Genomic DNA, 22,067 nt, shown 5'->3' on the forward strand with positions numbered 1-22,067 from the left:
TTTCTTTTTTTTAGCACTCTACCGTATTTTTTTATAGCTCTCCTACACATCCATAAACTTGTCTTACCGTCGCTTGTTTGCTCTTTCTGACATATTTTCTTTAAATTTTCATACCCCCATGTTTCACAAGATGCAATTGGACGCTGATCTCCATCTCCAAATGAACGATAAACAGCGGTGAACAGTTGTAAGTTAACATTGAGTTGCCTAAATACAGTCATCAACGTAGATGGACAGTGCAGATCAACATCCAAATACATATCGTATATGAAGCCATCACATTCAATACTCCCTGCCACATAAGGGCATGTTGATTCCAATCAAATTTTATAAAGAAATTTTTTTTCCTGAAAATATTTTCATATGAAAGAACTCCCTGATGTAATTAGACATGGAAATTCTTTCATACCAATTGGTCTATTTTTATGATACACTTTCCTGCCATTGACCAATTGGTGTAGAAAAATCCCATACCTAATCACATATATTATCACAAAAAAAATTTCATGCAAACCAAACATGGGTTCATGAAGAAAGGATTCCAGAGATGCAACGTCAAGAAAAGTATGAGCAGAAATAGGAGGTGAAAGTAAAACACAATATGGGCCCAACCTTGAAAGTATACACAAAGTACCGACTTAAACATGGGAATTAAGGGTTCTAACAAGCCTTTACCACAGAGATGGGGCAGCAAAACCAAATCCTCAATTGCATTACACCAATGTTCCTCTTTCGCGCCCCTGAGCAATCTCTATCAGCAGCCCTTGTCACGCATACTCTCACATCAGAAAGTTCAGGCGCTAGGGTATCCAAAAGAAATCCCCCTAAACTACACCCAACTAGAACCTCCATACCTTTAAAGCTTTATCATAAGAACTAGAGAGACTTACCTCTCATCTTGTGCTGGTTTTCTGCCTTGCCTTCTCAATAAGAGGCTTTAACTGCTTCTTCTCGGCCAATATCTTCAAGAAATTGAACAGGAAGGGAATGTAATTATGCTTCCTCCTTATGTTTTCAGTCTTCCACTTCTTGAACTTCTCCTCCTCCATCAATATCTTCTCAGTCACATTCTCGATACCCAAGGTCACATCTGCAAGTGATTTCTTTAGCCCGTCAATCACACTACTTTGGGTACTCGAATCTATTCTCCCCCCCGATCTCTCCGCTTGAGCAGCTGCAAGCTGCTGAGTGATACACTCTCTCCTCTTTTGGAGCTCTTTAACTTCGACTGTGTAAATCTCTTTCCTATTCTTTATGATAGCCATAAGGTTAAACCTAATCTCATTTTTTGAATACTTCTCTATGCGTTCTTGAATCACTGGTTGAACCATTTGAAGCCACTCCAAACCATCTCTTCCTCCAGGGCACTTTCCAAGGCTAATGGGGCCTTCTTTTAATCCATCGAGTTCATAAAGAACCCCATCAACAGGCAGATAGCTTATGAAATGGTACACATCGTCATCTTTTTCAGCAGGTCTTTGGTCATCGGCCACAAAGGGCTCAGGCCGAGCAAAACTGTTGTGAGCAGTGCGAATTGCTTCACTATTGTTAATGGCCAGTCCTTTTAGCTCAGGCGGGAAATTCTTCGTAAATTCCTTTAACATCGAGAGCTCAGGACCAATGTCAATTTCTGGGCAGTTCAGTAAGATAGAGAGAATTGCCTGGGTTGCACAAGCATTGTTGATTACCTGTAAAAATTATCGGCAAATTAGACCATGAAAGTGAGATCATAATGGGAAAATATAGAGATCAGTACCTAAAAATCCTGCATAATCATGTGGGTAGTATGCAAACTCGAAATATGGAAGTACAAGGACCAAAAAACCCTTTTAAATATAATTTACCTCCAGTTTACCTTTTCTCCCTTATTTTCTGCTATCTCTTGAATACCAGATCAGAGTTAAAACAGTCATTTTAGGGAGAAAAAGGTGAGCCCAGGTATTGTTGCCATCTGGGCCGCCTGTATGATCTATGCAGGTAATTACATGCTCTCTTGTTATGCTCAAAGGCACAAGACCAATTTACCTGACTGGCAAAAAATAAATTTGGGCTGTGATCTTTAATTACAAGTCGTTCATCTTTATCTCCTGGCCTCCATTTGAAAAGGAATATCAGACCATACACAGGCCTGTATTGTCACTACCAATATCATACATCAAAGAGTTTCAATTGCCAAAAGGATGGGGAAGTAGTAAATTGATGTAAAGTCTGTTCAAGATATAGGTGTACCTAAGACTGTTGAGGGAATCCAGATCTAAGGAGTAAAGCTCTTCAACCTGTTGAGTAGCAAGTAGCACACATCAGATGCAGGATTAGTAGAAGACCTTTAAAGTAATAATGTGTTTAAAATTCCTGATCAAAAATATGTCAAATGGTAAAAAGTTACCTAGCCAAAAACATAGAAGTCTGAGAGAAAAGAAAAATAAACTTTCAAGACCAGATCCAAACATCCCAAACTTTCATGTAACTGTCCAAACACACCTTTCAATGCATTAGAATTACATGCACCAAATTCAATTAAATATCCCAGCAAGGTTTCAAAAAACGCTAGGCGGCTGGCCTGGCGCCTAACGACCATGCGGGTCGCGCGGCCTGTAGTAGAAATTTTTAAAATATATACATATATTTGTTGTCCAAACGCGCATATATGCATATATTTGTGTCTATGTTGTATGTATTGCATTTAAAAATATTGTAACATACGTTTTTATATACAAACATATGACATATCACATGTTGAGAATAAACTTGTTCAAAATTTCAAAATTCAAATCATACAAAAATAATTTAAATGAGAAAAACAGTTTAGGAAACTTTTTCAATCCAAAAAAAATACTTCCGATTCTCAAAAAAAAGTATAGCAAAGAGATTGAGGGTTTTTTTTTTTTTTTTTTAAATAACTTTTGGGGGTTAAAACTATCCCCTATAACATTTTTATACTATCTTCGGGTCAAAATGAACCCCTTCACCCTTTTGGGCAACTTAAAAAAACGGAAAAGGGCCCACAGCCCTGGGCGCCCACCCAGGTACATCCTGCCCGTCTTGGGCTGCCTAGGCATCGGGCGGTCTGGTTTTTGAATCCTTGAATTGTCCCAGAGAATTGAAAACCTCCGGTTATGTTTGAGGCTTTAGGAACCTAGACTCAAACCATAAAAGTTTCCATGAGGATGCAGGCATTCTCAGAACTATAGTCAAATAACCAACAATTTTTTTCATAAGTAAGGGAACCTGGGGGTAAGGTCACGGTCCCACCTCAGGAACTCGTTCCCGCGGTTTCCATAAGGGATCTTAGAGGGAACTCGGTTTGGAGAAATAGGGATCTCACTCTCTATAAAATCGGATCTCGGTCTACATACTCATTGGATCCCTCCAAGGAGAGGACCTATACTTTCGCGGTTTCCATAAGGGATCTTAGAGGGAACTCGGTTTGGAGAAATAGGGATCTCACTCTCTATAAAATGGGATCTCGGTCTACATACTCATTGGATCCCTCCAAGGAGAGGACCTATACTTTTGATTGAACTACTGCTCCTCTCCTTGGTAGTAGAGTCTTATATATTTATTTCTTTAGTATATGTTAAATTGTAGTGCATCTCACATTGTGATATACTAGAATTAGAGTATTAAAAAACTATAGTTTAATATCATAGTAAGCCAATTTATAATATATTGTTAAATTGTATTCTATTAAATTGGAGTTCTATAATTATGGCATTGGTAATAAACTAAGGTGTGTGATAATGGATCGAGTAGTCATTGATCGTAATTTTATCATATACTACTAATTAATTTTGTTTCATGTACAGAGGAACTTAGATCCCTCCAAGCCAAAACCTCAATCCCAGTGAAATGGGACCACACTCCCAAGTATCCTAGGATTTAGTTCCTTAACTGGTTGAATTTATGGACATTGATCCTAACCCCAGAGAACTTCTACCCTATGGCAGTTCCGAGTTCCCTAAACTGATCTCGCTATCGAACCCACTTCTGCCTCCAACAACTATGATTTTTTCAATAATTATCTGTCCCAGAGGATGCCATCTCCATTAGGACTAATCCTCTCACACCACAAAATCGGATCGCTTTCCAGCTAACCTTCTAACTTCTATTAAGTTTGGTTCCATACCAAATAATGTTGTACACCATTATGAATCTATATTGATGCAATGAACGTCATTGGACATTCAAACCATGGCTTGTGGACTTATCACTTCACTCTTGGACATTCCTACCTCAGAACTCCTCTCTAAGATGGAAATGTCCAGGAGTACAGGTATCACAAAACCACTTGGAATCTATAATGAGTTGACGTCACAACAAGGACCTGATGTGAGATCCAGATGAAGTTTCAACTGAGCATTCTCAATTGAACTTGAGAATTGAACCCCCACAACCATCAATCCCTTTAGAAGAAGAAGAACCACCCCAACCATTTGAAGGTCTAAACAAAGTACTCCATATGATGTTTTACACTAAAGTTTTTGCTGGTCTTCTTGCTACAGGGCAACTCAGAAATTGAAATGGGCGCAAAACAAAAGGTTAACCAGCAAATTGATACTATGTTTCCAGTGCAAAAGATTTATTCTCCAAAACAAGTCAACAATTTGAAGATCCAATTAAGAATCTGATATTGATAACATGCACAAAACAAACTGTAGCGAAGATCTCTTCAAGGAGGAAGGTATCGAGCCATTTTCCTGAAACATACTTTACATAGAAACGCTTAAACCACAAACCAGCTTCTTAGGGTAGGTCCACACTAGGAAGTTTCACCACATTCATTACTAAGTAAAAGAGAGTAACAAATAATGTTACATCTTGGACATAAATTATATTTTAACCGTACCTGAACTCAAATCATAATCACGTAAAACTCTAAAGCTTCATCACAAATATCCCTTAGAAAATCCATAGTCCATGCCAAATCCATAGTTGATGTAGATGCAAGTAGAAAGAAAATAAACAAACCAGAAAAATAATAATAAAAATAAAATGATGAAAGAATATACCCCTTCTCTAGGTCTGCAAGTGAGTCCACCCTAAAATTTGATCCTATTTAGATCTACAAGGCCAACATGAAGTTGCAAATGAAAAAAATTACCAATAAGCGATAGGGTGATCATTTCCTCCTCCCTCTTAAATAAGCGTAGTGGGGCATCCACGCTCTGCTTAAGCACCCAACTCCGTGACCTTAACGACCTAAGGAGTCATAAGAAAAAAAATATGAAAAAAAATAAAAAAAAGAAAGAAAGAAGAAATGAACTCAGCCAACCCAATAGGAGATTGAAGGACTAGGAAGCGGAGAGTAACTCCGAGTCTGAAGATCAAGGACCAAGTGAAGCAATTCAAGGAAGAAAGATTCAACAGGAATTCAGCAACCTTTGTCAAGAAAGTGTGGGATATCAACCAGGGGCAAGGAAAATCTAAATATAACCAAGATTGGAATCTCCATGCCAACTGGAGGGGGAAGGATGATCGAGTTCATATTTGCTTTTTGGGTGAAGTGCCGCAACAAGGAAAAAACACCAATGACTAGACTCTTCTCCTCCTTTGTCCTCTTCAAAAGTTTAACAAAAAAAAAAAAAGTTCCACGAGTAGAAAATCTAAAAGGAACCCGGAGCGTTGGAAAAAAGGCCACCGGGATGAACACCTGAAAGGGACCCTGAGGACGATAAAAATAAAAATCTCTCTTTTTGTCTCTTCCCCAATATCCCTAGAAATTCTTCTCAACTTCTGAAGAGAAGTCAAAATGGTGTCAAAAAGCGAAAGAAATTTGAAAGCATTAGTCCTGGTAAACTTGAGGGCTCTCAACTATTTGAACTTCAAATGAGTAGTGTTTGATGAACGAAATTGAAAGTCCAAGGAGATTCTAAGCACTCAGGGGCAATATCCCATATTATCCAAAACATTTGCTTGCTCAAAAACTTTAGAAAACTCTCCCTTGAGTTGTGACACAAGAGCTAAGATTGGAAGATGAGGGAGTACTTGAAGATCCCTCGTCGTAAAGGTCCCAAGCAAAGGCTAGGCAAGCTCATATTCGAAAAAAAACTCCATGCTGGCATGAACCCAGATTACTTACCAACCTGTTTTCGAAATTCTCTCTTTTCAAAAATAAAAAAAAAAACAAAAAGAAAATTCTCTCTTTTCAAAAACTTTCGCCTTTGTGTCTGTGATTTTTTTAAAAAATATTAATTTCTTCCCTAAAATCATATGTCCAGGCACTTGGTATTGTTTTCAAAAAATGCTATCTATTTACAAAATTGCTAAAAATATTTTCTAAAATGAAGGAGTTGGACAAGCCCGTACATGATGTTTCTGTGTTTCACCTTCTCTGAAAGTCTTGAAGAATAGGTTGAAATCCTTAGATAGACATAGTTTTAGGAAGAACAACCCATAGGTTCCCAAAAACCTTAGCCTGAACCAGTGGTTCTTTAGAATTTAGAATTTAGAATCAAAAGGTGAAAAGAAATTCAATTAGCCAGAAATTCACCATCAATCCTTTCTTCTTCAAATTTCAAATCCCATTCCATTGAAAACTATGCACAATAGTAAATGTCTAAAGCCAAAGATGACTACACTAGCGTCCCAGGTTACAATGGGGTGACCTCAATAAGAAGTCACCAGCTCAAAGATAGCACAGTTTCTGCTAACTGTCACTTCGGATCCCAATTGTCAAGACCTCTCAATATCACACCCTCAAAGATAACGTAGTGCCAGTTCAATATCTTATAGATCAGAAATATCCATCAGTGTACCCCCTTCCCAAAGGGTACTATTCAAAAGAATGACCCCACTTATTTCCATCATGTCTCCGGTGACTACTTTGCCATTCACCCGCTGTCCTAGGTGAAATGGCAAAGAGGGGCAATTGTAGACACCCACCCCTAGAAATTCTAGCTAATAGGATTCCCAGAAGCCTTAGCCAGAATTTCTAAGATGCATGTCTACAACCCCAAAAATATCTTTTTACACGTCTTAAAACAAATTCTTCTCTCTATTTTTCTTATGCAAAATTTATATATTTATTGAAGAAAAAACCCAAAAACCTAATTTTCTCCTTCAGAAACCCTTACCACAATTACATCCTGGCCCTTCATCTGTTTAACATTTAACTTCCAAATACACCCCTCAATTTTGTACAACAAAAAAGACATGAAATTTGGGACACTTCGAAAGAAACATTGATTAAATAAGAATATCTCTTGGGTACATGAATTCTTTGAAAAATGTTTCAATTGCAATAAGATAGTAAGAGTGTGAGTGGATATTATAACCTTAAAGGTATGTAGGAAGAGCTAAATCTAAATTGAATTACAGAGGAAGCAACATGAAGAATTCAGAGTTGCCAAATTTTAATTGAGTCTTAATCCCGAGCATAGATATCGAGAACGAGAACAGGAGTGCGGAGCGAGTCTAGCTCAAAGTTTCTTAGGTGGCTGAGCGAGCTCCATACATGGTCTGGGCATGGGACCAAGTTCCATGACTTCTAGGGAGCGCATTGTTGTCTGGACGGGAACGAGATCCCTACCAAAAGGGAACGCGTTGTGTCGTTCCTAGGATCAAGGTTTGTAGAGTTAGGATTACGTTGTGTTGTTCCTAGGATCGGGGTTTCCGTAGTTCACTAATTCTGTATATTGTAAATTGGGAGCGAGTTATATTAGATAGCATGTTTAACTCTTTCCAAATCCACGGTTCCAAATCCACGGTTCCAAATCCACGGTTCCAAGGTATCAATGTAGTCAAAATTCATGGCATTGAGATTGCCATTGAATTTTTGATGTCATTGGAGCATGATTTCATACCAAATTCAATGAAAACCTTATTGTGATGCATTGGAGCATGATTTCACACCAAATTCAATAAACAACATTATTGTGGTAGACAGTGCACCACTTATATAATATCCTTCTTCAAACTGGCACTCCTGGGCAAGATTTACCCATCTCAAGTCTATACTATTGACACTCAAGGATGGGCTAAATTTCCCATTTCGACTAAGTTCGTAATCGACGATTGACCACGTGCATTGTGCTCATGCATGAGCATATTGTGCATTACTAGCAAAAGGTGCAAAACACCACACTAGGTTGATTGTTTTAGGCTAAAATTTTGGGAACCGTATAGCAATTGCTGGATGATTTGAGGCATGAATAAAATAAACTTTGTAGGTGTCGCTCGCTCCATTGTATAGGATACTCGAAACCTAGTATGATAGAATCGTGGTTCCGAATGAGATTGGAGCTATGATCTTGGGCATGCGGATCTGGATCCCACTTGCTAGGGAACTCGTTCCCAAATAATAGGAATCGAGTTCCCATAACTCCAGGTATGAGATCCAAATACACAAGGAAGCGTTTGGAATAGAGATCCAGTCACTTGGAGCGCACGATCAAGATTACGGGGCAAAATCGGACCCCTACATGGGCGCTCCCAATAACTATGATCCCGAGTACCATTCTGTTAGGGGACAGATTTTGGTAGGCAGTGAGCTATTGTCCCTCAATACCGTCTATGCATGCATTCAATGTATCAATGTATCTGCCACTCCTAAGCCTTCTTCAAACACAATTGTCAATGATGGATTAGCACTTAATACATTTGTGGGAAGAAGTGATAAAGGCAGAGGTTGGGAACGTGGTCATGACTCAGGAAGAGGCAATGGTAGAGGTAATGGAGGCAGGGGTCGTTCAACCTGAAAGCATACGCATTATGGGTGTACAAATTATATGGTTGATAAGTGTTGAGATAAGGTTGGAAAACCTGCTTGGGCAAATCAGGTTAGTTACAAATAAGAGAGTGATGATGCTTATCTAAATAAATCCAGTGATCATCAATAACAGGTAAATTTTGTTGGAGACTATGTTGTACTTTCAAGAAAAGAATATACAAAAATTGTTAAACAAGTACAGCGGCCCATTTTTGCATCTCCACTTCCATTGCCACCCTTGCTAACTCGGTTACCTCTGTGCTTTTTGCATCTCAAAAACCTACTCCGTGGGTAATTAACTCGAGCTGACAACGACATGATTGGTGAGTCCACTGTTTTGGTATTTCTAGATAAATGTATTTCATGATTTCTCTGTTATTTTGGCTAGTGAATCGTTATCTAGTGCATCCAAACAAGGTTCAACTATGCCTACTTCTTCCTTTTCTGTGTCCTATGTGCTATATGCTCCAAACTTTCATTCCAATTTATTGTACGAGTAAATCAACCAAATCTCCCCACTGCCAAGTAACTTTTTTATGCATCTTGTGTCTTTCAGGGTCTAAGGACAGAGGACGATTGGTGGCAGGTATGAATCAGGTGGCTATACTATTTGGATCATAGCATGATTGGTGCTGCTCTTCACTCTTCTGCTTCTCCCTTCTTATGGCATTGTCAGCTAGACCATCCTCCTCTCAATAACTTGAAGTTGTTAGCCCCTTTACGCCATCCTCCTCTCAATAACTTGAAGTTGTTAGCCCCTTCTTTAGAGTTTGTGTCTACTTTGAGTGTGAGGCTTGTCAATTACGCAAGTGTCATACGATGTCATTTCGTCCTAGAATTAATAAATGGCGACGTATTCTGTTTATAATTGTTCATTCCAATATATGTCATCCCATTAGACTACGAAGTTTGTCTGATCATAGATATTTTGTAACTTCCACAGATGATTATTCACGAACGACATGGTCATATTTAATAAAAGAGAGATCTAAGATATTCTCCATTTTTAAAATGTTTTACAAAGAGATCCAAACTCAATTCAATAGGAATGTTCGTGTTTTACATGTAATAATGCTCTACTAATATCTTTCCAGAGAATTTTAAATTATTTTGCTCAAAATGAAATTTTACATCAAACTTCTTGTGCATATATTCCTTGTTAGAATGGGGTTACTAAAAGGAACAATCAGCATTTACTTGAAGTAACCTGCGCCCTTTTAATTAATATGCATGTTCCAATAGTTTATTAGGAAGATGCCTTGCTGACCTCATGTTACTTAACTAAAGTTTATTGGGAAGATGCCTTGCTCACCTCGTACTATTTTTATGATACTCCATTGTTTGTTATTCCTCGGGTCTTTGGTTGTGTTTGCATTGTCCAAATTTCTTTTATAGATGCTCTGGAAGAAGTCTCAAAGCCCTCATCTTCTATAGTTCATGTTCCTATTCCTATTATTACTTCATCTTCACCTCACCTACCTGGCCCTGCTTGAACGTATTATTCTACACATCATGATGACCTCAGAAGCAGCCCATAAATATTAACACGAGAAGGAAAGTGAGGATGGACACCCTCCACCGACTCAAGCAGCCACTCAAAAATTATCTTCGCCAACAGATCACTTCTTGGTTCGCCTCACATTGTTTCTAGCAATAATCTATTGCCATTCCTGAGGTATAAGGTCTGTACTCAACATTCCTTCATTGTTCATTTTGTTTCCTTTACAAATTTGTCTCCATCCTATCAAAGTTTTGCATTAGCTATGTTATCATTTCATGTTAGTTTTATCTGTCAATGTTTCAACGCAACTCTGTTTTTTTAAATTTCTGCTAGTCTACTGATATAGTGTACACCCCTAGTCCACCTTAAGGCTTACCTTTTGTTTTAATATTTTCTCCACTTTACCTTCATGGTGATTGGGGTCTTTCTGTTATGTTTTATAATGCCTTGACACATAGCATAGGATGTGTAAGCTTCATATCACATTTAATATGAGTCCTCTTTTTCTTTCTAATCTTGTCATGATGATGCATACCATCATCATTTATCCATTTAAATGCTCCTTTAGGTTTCTCTCTAAGTTTTTTCTTCTTGGAAAATCATATGGCTTCTCACTCCTCACACCAAAATGCATTCATGCCCATTTCATGCATGATGATCCTCTTCTTACCTACTCTCTGGATTTGTAATGATGACGAGGTCATCTAGTACATGACGACTTTGGAAGGAATTAACAAGGTACTTTCTTGTAACTTTGTTTTGTGCAGGAACTTTTAAGGATCTTTTATTGTATTATCTATTGAACGATACAAGTAAACCTATTCCTAATTTTTTCTGGATCTTTTCTTGCATCATCTAATGATAGATACAAGTCCACATATTCATGTGTTTCATACCCAATCAAAGTCTTTGACATTATTACCAATTCGAAGCAGTATTTGTTTCTTAAGCTGCGCTAAGTGAGAGAGATATTTGTTGTTATATCGAATTATGGTTTCCAATCGATGTTCATTGGTACTGATTGGAAGACATCAGTTTTCATTGTAGGTGGTTTTAGGTGAGTCACTTGAGCATGCAACTCAAAGAATAAAAAACAGTAAAATTGATCTGGTAGTATCCTAGGGGTGTACCAGCCCGAACCGATTGCATCACAGATTTTTGCAGAGTCGGGGGCATGTAATACTTCAAAAAAAGTGAGTTCTCTTGTACCTCCAGATCCCAAACCTTTCGTCTTCCTAAACCTTGTTAGCAAATTTCATTGAGGTCCCAAATTTAAGGGACTCAACAAAATAACGAACATTTCAATCCCTAAGTCTTATTAGGAAGCATTTTTCCATACTGGGTGAAGGAAAGCAATGGAAAAGGAAATGGATGCACTCAACTTGAACGATACATGGCAGCTCACTTAGTTGCTAGCTGGAAAAAGGACTATTACCTGTCAGTGGGTTTATGCAATATAATATCAGCCTGATGGCACTGTTGAGAGATTAAAAGCCAGAATGGTTGCCAAGGATACACCCAAACTAATGGCATTGATTACTTTGAAAGTTTTGCTCTAAGCTTACATGTACAACAACAAACAAGGGCTGACCACCGTAGTAGCTTGATGACAAGAATGCCTTCCTCCATGATAATTACAAAAATTGTATATAGATCAACCATCGAGGTTTGTTGCTCAAGGGGAGTCAGACAAGGTATGCCAAAGGAAGAAAGTCATTACGGTCTGAAGTAGTTCCCACGTGCATGGTTTGAGAAATTTAGTGAAATTGTTGTGGCATATGGATGTCAACGCAGCTATGCTGAGCATTAGGTGTCTATTTGGAAAGAGGAAAGGGGACTCCAAGATAATTGTCTTAGTTGTTTATGTTCATGATATTGTCATTACAAGCAATGATCAAGAAGGAATCATCATTTCAAAAGAGATCTAAAATAATATGTTCAAAAGGATTTGTGTCAGCTACGGTATCTTCTAGAAATTGAAGTAGCCAGATCAAAACATGGCATTAGCTTGTCTCAGAAAAAGCACATCATATTTGTTGAAAAAAATTGGAATGTTAGTTCTGCATGCTTTTCGTGAAAAACTTAAAAGAAATGGATCCCTTTTTGTTGGTCAAAACTTCACCTCTATTCAAAACCCGAAATTGATGAACAAAGCTTGTATCAAATCTCTCCCCATCATAGGGATTCTAGATCTAGATTTTTCAGAGCGGCAGTCCAATATTCCAAGGTAGATTGCGATGGGATAAGGAATAGTCAGGCGATCATTGAATCAACACCAGCCAATGAAGCCTTAGCAATAGGATTCATTGATGGCAACTGAAAAAAGGTTAAAGTTTCGAAAGGAAAAATACTAAACTTAATTTTATAAGGTCATTGACACGAATTTTTTTTTTTTTTTTTTTAGAAGAGTGAACTGACAAGAAATTTGAAATTACTAATTTCAAAAGGATTAAAAAGTTAAGGCAGGGTTGCGATTTTGAAAGACATCTTTTATTTTATTTTTTTCTTTGTTCATTTTTTTTCCTTTTTTTTTTTTTCTTATTTATCAGGCCTTTTCCCTATTTTCTTTGTTTTTTTCAGACCATCTTTGAACTCTGCGCCAACTCAGGCAAGTCAGCTCAGTCTCGCTCAAGTAACTCAATCCAGCCAGCAATTGAGTTCCTTGACCAAGTTGATTTTTCAAGCACTTTTCTCCACCAAATCCATTGCCTATTTCTACACTATCAACTTCCCACGCCCTAATAACATAGCAACCCCCTTTTGAAATCCATAAACATATCCTTAAGCCCTCAAAGCCCAATTTGGCCTCGATCTCAAATCGTTCCCTTCAAACCCAGCCATCAACATTGCTGCACCTGCAGATTTCCAGGAATATTGACCTTCATTAAAACCTTTAATTCGATTCCTAAATGTTCCCACCAAATCCATCACCCTGTTTCTATGACATCAAATTAATCTTTCCCACGCCCTAATAACATAGCCACCTCCTTTCCAAATCCATAATACATATCCTTAAGCCATCAAAGCCCAATTCGGCATCAATTCACTTTGTTCCCTTCAAACCCAGCCATCATCACCCTTGCTGCACCTGCAGATTTCCATTAATATTGACCTCCATTAAAAACTTTAAATGCAATTTCTAAATGTTCCCCAAACCATTTTTCCCTAACCTAACTCCTTCCTGACTGTCATGAACTTCAAATCATCCTCTCATGCATTCAAGGCCAGAACAGCAACTTTCATTACAGTCAAACCTTAGACCCCAATCAAACCAAAACCCAAACCTTAGTGTCCATAAAACCCAGAATTCGCAACCCAACCCCTTCTTTGTAAGCCCTCCAATCATGTTACACTCATGCAGTGTTTGAAAATTCGGCCGCCCAGCCGCCTAGGCAACCAGTCCCCTAAAACGCCTAGGCGGCTTGCATCTAGGCGGCCGCGTAGGCGCCGCCTCGACACAAGTTGCCGAGGGTGGAAAAATAACCTCGACTACGGTCAAAAGAGTAATTTCCCACCCCCCTAAAGGTGGAGGGGTGGTGGGGAGGGGGAAAGGGTTTTGGGGGACATTCTAAACCCCCAAAACCAAATCCGTGCCATCTAGAGGGAGAAAAATGCCCCAAAAACCTCCATTTTGTGATTTTAACGAAAGATCGATAAATTTTCGATTTTTTCAATTTCTTCCGAAATCAAAGGCAATACTTCGTTGTAGTTTTCAGAGGTTCTAGTGGTCAATTGTGACGACTTTCGGCAACCGAATAGGCGAGGTTTGGGCCGACAATATTTTTATTTTGATATTTTTAGAGCATTATGCCATTATGATATTTGAATAAGGGTTTTGAGTTTTTTTGCTACAACGTACTATGTTTTGAATCATTTGATTTTTATTTTTTTTAACTTTTTTTTTTTTCTTTTTATGATATATTTACATGTTTGTAGTTGAAAGATTGATTTTTTTGTGATTAATTGATTATTATCTCGTTTGGACGATTAAATTTGTCCTATATTGAATTCATTTATGAATACAATGTCTGATGTTTTGATATTCTATTAGTTTTTTTTTCTTTTTTTATATTTTTACATATTGGTAGAAGGCACATTTACCGATTTGGATTTATATTTTGTGAATAGTCATAAACTTTGGATGAAGTTGATATTTTGTGAATATTTGTTATCGAAAACCAAATATTATAGATATTAATTAACAAATAATAATTATATTATAACTTTTATCTTAATTAATAGTCCCTACCCATCTAGGCGGCCAGGCCCCAAAACGCCTAGGCGGGCGCCTACGCCTTTTTGAACATTGCACTCGTGTAGGAGCCTAGCCCTAGTGACTCTACATCATTCCTTTTAGTGGTATTGCACAAACCTAGTTAATTCTGGTCTCCTTTACAGCCGACACCTCATGTGTGTGCGTGCTATAGGAACGACGATGCATGCATTATAAGAAATGAACCCCTAGACAGAGTAACATATGATCTCTATAGTGGTTAACCAAGTTTCAGTGAATTTACCTGCAACCCTTTTACTTGCATTTGCTGAATTAGTTCAGTAAAAACACCTACAAATGCAAGCAAAGATATTATTAGAACCAACACACAAAAAACTACAGGCAACGACATCATAAAGTTTCCAAAGTAGCAAGTCCCATCAATATATACTAATCACCACTGCAGAAATGAGAAAACATTTCTCAGATGAGTATTAGACCATATTGAATCTGCAATATATGCCCAAATAACCACTGCAAGCACATAAAAGAGATGAAGAACAAGAAAGTATTTGTTTGTACCAGTGTTTTAAAAAACGGCAAGTCGAACCGGACTCGCCCAGTTTGACTCGGGAACCGGCACAGCCCGTGCCGGTTTCAGCACAAAACCGGGAACCGCCCGATTCTAGAGTAGAACCGCCGATTCACACACGTAATGCATGACACGCATGTGCGAGCGTGCCCCACGCACACGCGCACACGTGTGTCTGAGCACACGTGAGAGCCTGCCCCACTCACACTCACACGTGCACACGTGTGTCTAAGCGCACGTGCGAGCATGCCCCCACTCACACTCACACATGCACACGTGTGTCCAAGCGCACGTGCGAGCGTGCCCCACGCACACTCAAGCGTGCACACATGTATCCAAGCGCACGTGTGAGGTTGTCCTAATATTTTTGCACACATATTATAGTTCATATTACATAGGTATTTATATACCAAAGTTGAATACCCATCTTTCGATGTCGGATAATTCCCAAACATCATTAAATGAAAACGAAATGTAAATATAGTCTATTAATCAACAATTTATAATCACATGTAGTTAGATTGGCTTGGTGGTTATGACTTTCGTTTTTTTACTTGATGTCCCAAGGTCGAATCCCCTTGGGCATGTGTTGCATTTTTGTTGTGTATATAGTGGTTGGTATAAATATAAATATTTTTGTTGTGTATATAGTGGTTGGTATAAATATAAATATTTTTGTAAATAATATAAAAGGCATAAAAAATGAAAAATAAAAAAATTAATTTTTTATATAACAGTTAATTTTTGTTGTATACAGTGGTATAATTAAAAAGCAAATCGGTGACCCAGATAAGGCACCTCAAAAACCGATCCGGATCGGCGAATCGACGATCCGAATCGGGAATCGACTGAATCAGTCGGATTAAAGCTTCAAAAAAATCCAAAAAAATTATTAAAATTCATTATAAATGTTGTTTTTTAGGAATCCCATAAAAAATGAGGGTACTACATTATTAACTTTCATTTTTTTTATCAATTTGTGAATATTGAGATGCTCTTTTCCAATATAAACTTATTTTAACCATTAAATTTGCATCACATAAAAGAAAAATCATAAAATTATCATGGATAAAATATATAATTATATATGGACTATTATAAAGAGTAGACTAATCAATGAAAAAATGGCCATTAAAATCTCGTTTTGGCGAAAAACCCTAATCCGCTAAAAAAACCCAAACTATTACAACCTAACTAACTATAATCCAAAATTATTACAACCTCACTAATGATAATATTATATACTGAAATTATAATTATTCGTTGACATTTTATAATTATTCTATTAGACAAATAATAACAAATTAAAAATATTTTATAATATTATCTAATTTAAAATGTATTATTGACAACTGTAAGAAAAATAGTACATTACATGATTTATAATGTAAAAATTCATAAATAAAATAAAAGATTTGGTTATCAATGTAAAAATTAATAAAATGCGTACAAATTTTGAAAATAACACTTCAATTTTTCAAATATTTATTTTTTTAGGTTTCTATAATAAATTTAGTAAAAGAGATTGTTAGTAGAAAGATGGAGATTTCAAATAGAATAAAATTTTTACTGTTATTTTTTTTATACCTTTCATATTATTTACAAAATTAATTATACCACTATATACAACAAAAATTAACTGTTATATAAAAAATTAATTTTTTTATTTTTCATTTTTTTATGCCTTTTATATTATTTACAAAAATATTTATATTTATACCAACCACTATATACACAACAAAAATGCAACACATGCTCAAGGGGATTCGACCTTGGGACATCAAGTAAAAAAACAAAAGTCATAACCACCAAGCCATCTAACTACATGTGATTATAAATTGCTGATTAATAGGCTATATTTACATTTCGTTTTCATTTAATGATGTTTGAAAATTATCCCACATCAAAAGATGGGTATTCAACTTTGGTATATAAATACCTATGTAATATGAACTATAATATGTGTGCAAAAATATTGGGACAACCTCACACGTGCGCTTGTATACACGTGTGCACGCGTGAGTGTGCATGGGGCACGCTCGCATGTGCGCTCGGACACACGTGTGCACGCGTGAGTGTGCGTGGGGCATGCTCGCACGTGCGCTCGGACACACGTGTGCACGTGTGAGTGTGCGTGGGGCATACTCGCACGTGCTCTCGCACACGTGTGCACGTGTGGGGCATGCTCGCACGTGCGCTCGGACACACGTGTGCACGTGTGAGTGTGCGTGGGGCACGCTCGCACGTGCGTGTCATGCATTACGTGTGTGAACCGGATAGAACCTGATTGGAACCGACGGTTCTACTCTAGAACAAGGCGGTTCCCGATTTTGTGATGGAACCGACACGAGCTGTGCCGGTTCCTGAGTCGAACCGGGCGAGACCGGTTCGACTCGCCGTTTTTTAAAACACTGGTTTGTACATTTGTGATTACATCCTAAGCAACATAGTGATGCCATATGTAAATAGTTGAAGTCCTAAATAACATCTAAGAGTAGCTTTGGAACTAAAAATGGCATCTAAAGTTTCAAATGAAAAGCACCAAGAAATGCATAAGGGACACACCAATTTACGCTTCAGAGAAGGAATAGTTCTAAATTAACTGATGAAATTCTCATGTCCACAATTTGTTTTCCTTAGCAAAACTTGTACTTGTCATAAACAGTGAACAATAATTTGGCCACCTAGCCGACAAACTGCCTAGGCTATGCCTAGGCAGTGGGGTCTGGACAGGCGCCTAGGGGGCCTCAAGGCAGGTGCTTAGGCCCACCTAGTGCCATCCCTTAAAAAAATTCAAATCCACCAAAACAAAAAATAAAGCATGGTATTGCCCTTCTCTCTCTCTCTCTATCTCTCTCTCGGTCCATGTGCTCTCCCGACATATGAAAAGAAAAAGAAGAAGATGGACTCTAGTATTCGATGTGCAGTCTCTCTCTCTCACACGCACACATGAAGATACACATGGACCCATATGCTCCCTCTTTACATGTAAGAAGAAGAAAAAAGAAGAAAATAACCTCCAAGTGTTTGATGCGAGGTCTCTCTCTCTCTCTCTCTCTCTCTCTCTCTCTCTCTCTCTCTCTCTCTCTCTCTCTCTCGATCTCTCGATCTCTCAACATATCCTCCAAGTGTTCAAGACCTCTCTCTCACAAATATAAATCCAAAAGAAAAAAAAAAGAGGATGATCTTTAAGAATTTCATGCGAGACCTCATGCATACATATACGTGTGCATGCACATACATACACTAAACACATACACACACATTCATAAAACACACACATACAAACAACATATGGCCCCTAACCAACCCCCTTCCCTTAGGGCTGCCCGGGTATCTAGGCGGCCGCCTTGGTGCCTAAGCGGCCCAAACCCCTGTCCCCCTAGGCGGCCCAGACCCCTGGCTGCCTAGGCTGCCGCATCCGCCTTTTTGAACCTTTGTCATAAATTATGTGAGTAAAACTGAGTACTACTTTTTATTATTAAGATAACAATATCACTCTAATGCAGATTAGAGAGACATGAAGAATTTTGCTGATCTTCAAGGTTGCCTAACTTTTCTTTGCTAAGATAGGTGCTCTATCTCTCTATCTTCTAAATTGTTATATGAAAGGTTCCGATTACCTCGGTTCGCTATCTTCTGCTATGAGATTTATTTCCCACTTTCCAAACAAAAAAAAGGCGATAGTTTAAGGAGTTTGACAAAAGAAAAGGAAAAAGGTTTTATAACACCTAGCTTTTATGATAAAAAGTAAAGCCACACCATAAAACCCTGCCAAAAAAAGTGCTTTCCGCATCTGAATTAGCTAACCATTTTTCAACCTCTTCCTTTGACATGTGCATATTCCTATGGAAGTAATACTATTAGTTGATGCATAATGCCCAAATGGCGCAACAGATTGTTTCATACACTCCCCAACTAAAATAATAGTTGAGATGAGAGTCGACCAAGTCAAACAAGGCCAACTCAGCTAGGGACCATGCATTGATTCAAAAAGCGGTCCACCCAACGCCTAGGCGGGATGGGGGGCCTGGCGCACCGCCCATGCCTGGGCGAACCAACTAGGCGGGTTGTCCCTGGGTGCCTGCCTAGGGACCCTAGACGCCGGCCTAGTACCCTGCCTAAGTGGGCGCCTAGCGTAGCTGAGCGGGCGTCTTGGGAATTGCACCCGACTAGGTGAAAAAATACCCATCGGGTGGGGTATTTTTGGTTTTTTTTTTTGGGATTATAAAAAATGCATGAATATGCATATTCTGTACAAAATATGTACGCAAAACAAGGTTACTGGACACCATTTTCCCCCTTTTGAACCTAGGCTGCCAAGGTTCTAGGCGGCCGCCTAGGCATTGGGCGGCCTAGACCCCCTAGCCGCCTAGGTGCCGCCCAAGCGTTTTTTGGAACACTGGGACCATGTCAAATTGCAAGCCTAATCCATTGGTCTAATATTTTCTTAAAATATAGCTCACACATGTAAACTAGTGATCCTCATCTATGATGCCCACAAATTTTTGTCTACCCCAAGTAGCAACATATTAAACCAGGCCTAGAAAGCTCATATCAACATCAGGATATAGAAAGCCACAAGCAATAAATTTTGCCAAAGCCAAGGATAAGGTAAAAATTAAGAAAGAGGGAGGTTACACCCCAAACCAACAATTATCAACACTAAAACTGCTCTACCAGTTGACATCCAAGTGACAACCCCAAGTGATAACCCCACCAAATAGAAGCATAGTAGAGAATAATTTAAAAGTTAAATCCGAGAAAGAAAAAAAGAGCACGTGTAGAGAGCAAGGAAACGCTTCGAAATGGCTTGTTGCTTCTCAAAAGCTCGGGTTTTGATTTCCATGCAATAGAAACACAAACATCTAGCCATAAAACGTATGCCAACAAAGACAAGAAATGTAAAAGCATATGTAACCAAAAACAAAACAAACAAATGATAAAATATTCTATCTTGGTGGTTACCAACACAGATCAATACATGAGCCTGGTCCATTTTGAAGAAGGCCTCAAAATCAAAATCACAAAATTTCTAGCATAGTTACCACTACGACAAAAACATGTAAAACAATAAATTGTTCCATGTGCATCAAACATCAATAACAGCAACTTAAGGTCAATGAACTTCAATGAATGCCTGAGTTAATTTTTAATTACAGAAGAAAGACATAGTCAACATGCAACTCATCCTGGTTTTTATAATAAAAACAAATGAAAAGAAGGTTCCCGTAAATAAAATAAACCACAATGTTTCACTATCATTCAAACTGACCTGGATCAGACTCAATTGTACACCAAGACATTTTTGAAATATCTGCAGAAGTTGCATAAGGATAGAAGGTTACAAGTTGTTTCTGCTTATAAGGCAAATCAATACAATAACAAGAAATTTTGGCAAAAGTTAGTTTCCAATCTATAGGAATAGAAACCTCAGAATACATTGTTAAATATAGAAATACATTTATATAATAATTGTAATGCGTATAAAACTGCATATTAATTATCTTAAACTGTATGTAGAAGTGGTCAATATATGATTGCTGTATGTTTGATGCATGTTATAAGCTCAATGTATGCATATGTAAGTATATTACTTTCCACTTGATAGAAGCACAACCTGTGACAATGTGTTAACTTAATGCACATACCATGAAACATATTGCCTTTGAAATTCGAGACTACAAAAGCTAGTTTGCTCATGGGAAAAACTAAGAGCAGAAACCCAAAGAATCCTTCAAAAAAGGAAAAAAAAAACAAAAAAACAAATAGGTACTTGTAAATCACCATTGACAATGTATTCATCCTTTGTCACAGGCCAATGATTTCCTGTAATCTCTCAAGCCAAAGCCATTAAAACCTCATTCCAAACAGTTTTTAGGATTTGTTACAGGTCATTGATGTCCTCCAAATCTCTTAAGCCAAAGTCATCAGAACCCCAATCTGATACAGCTTTTAGACTCTATACAGGTCACTGATTTTCTCCACATATCCTTACAGGTCACTGATATCCTCTAAATATCTCATGCCAAGGCCATTAAAAAGCCAATCCAAACAGGTTTCCGGGTTCCTTATAGATTAACAATTTCCAGTAGCAAACATTGGAAAAACAGGTTCATGACAGAAAGAGATTTCCAACAAAAGCATATACAGCAAGAAGCATCAACCAAAATCACTTACTCTAAAAAAAACAAATATCATCGGCATCTACTTCTTCCAATAAGTTATCCAAGCCCTACAACTAAAAATTTCAAGACGATTGTGAAAACTAGAGTTGCAAGATGATTGTAGGAATTTAGGGCACGAGTCTCCGCACCTTTACCACAAGCTAGACGAAGCTCCTGCTACAGCGTCACCCGTACAATCTCCACAAAGCGCACCGCTAAAAGTCTCTCTCGATCTAAGCTCCTCTTTGCTATAAGATTCTCTCTCCAAACTCCCCTCTCTCCGATTCTCTCTCTCTAGCCTCCTCTCTTTCTATCTCTGGATAAGGATGCAACCTTATAGTGTAACAGTACGGATGCACCTACAAAATTCACCGGGAAACGAATTTTTTTAGGTTGAAAATCCATATGATCGATTATCTCGACATTTGACCATGGCAATATAAATAATAGTGCATTTTACAACATATTTTTTATATTGTTTATTTTTAATATTTTCGTACGTTTATAGATCTACTTAGATTTTAATTATTTTTAAATTTAAATTTTTATAATTAAATAAAAAAATTAAATTTAAAATAATCTTCATAACATTTTACTTCAAAATTATATACCATGATAAAATTTGAAGGAGCACCTTACCTCTGCAGCTACAAATGCATATGTATGCCAACTGCAACTGCCATTTATTCACTAATTTTTAGATTTAAGTTTGGCTACCGTTTGTATAGAGCCTAGGCTAAAAAATCAAATTAGAGGCTACCTTCAAGTAATGTTGAACAATGTGGTTTCCATACTATAAATATTTGTGATAGCCTTAAAATATATTATAATATGTAGTTACAAAGTTTAAAGCTTAAAAAATAATGTAGATCAACATATCTATGGAA

The 22,067-nt window shown here is 37.7% G+C and overlaps 1 protein-coding gene across 13 annotated transcripts; it reads right to left on the reverse strand.

Annotated features, from left to right (window-relative positions):
• Positions 1-579: 579 nt before the first annotated feature.
• Positions 580-21,485, reverse strand: LOC18447176 (ubiquitin carboxyl-terminal hydrolase 2). 13 transcript variants are annotated; one of them, XM_088872316.1, is made up of 7 exons: positions 21,330-21,485; positions 20,289-20,330; positions 14,726-14,772; positions 5,102-5,199; positions 2,230-2,276; positions 2,026-2,128; positions 580-1,688 (listed from the first exon to the last, which is right to left on the reverse strand). In XM_088872316.1, the coding sequence occupies exon 7, from the start codon at positions 1,602-1,604 to the stop codon at positions 894-896; it is 711 nt and encodes a 236-aa protein (XP_088728442.1). In that variant the 5' UTR covers positions 1,605-1,688; positions 2,026-2,128; positions 2,230-2,276; positions 5,102-5,199; positions 14,726-14,772; positions 20,289-20,330; positions 21,330-21,485; the 3' UTR covers positions 580-893. The 13 variants fall into 13 exon arrangements, with proteins under 13 accessions (XP_088728442.1, XP_088728445.1, XP_088728443.1 ...); XM_088872319.1 differs by having other exon boundaries at positions 1,845-2,128; XM_088872317.1 differs by having other exon boundaries at positions 2,026-2,139.
• Positions 21,486-22,067: the final 582 nt, after the last annotated feature.

The sequence above is a fragment of the Amborella trichopoda genome, chromosome 7, assembly GCF_054954075.1.
Source record: "Amborella trichopoda isolate Santa Cruz 75 chromosome 7, AtrichopodaSantaCruz75HAP2 v2.0, whole genome shotgun sequence".
Classification (NCBI taxonomy): Eukaryota; Viridiplantae; Streptophyta; class Magnoliopsida; order Amborellales; family Amborellaceae; genus Amborella; species Amborella trichopoda.

Coding starts and splice junctions, on each gene's coding strand:
- LOC18447176 (XM_011629815.3), bottom strand. CDS start 20,319: ATGTCTTGGTGTACAATTGAGTCTGATCCAG. Junction 14,773..20,288: donor TACAATTGAGTCTGATCCAG/GTCAGTTTGAAT, acceptor TTGCATTTGTAG/GTGTTTTTACTGAACTAATT. Junction 2,277..14,725: donor TGCAAGTAAAAGGGTTGCAG/GTAAATTCACTG, acceptor GCTACTCAACAG/GTTGAAGAGCTTTACTCCTT.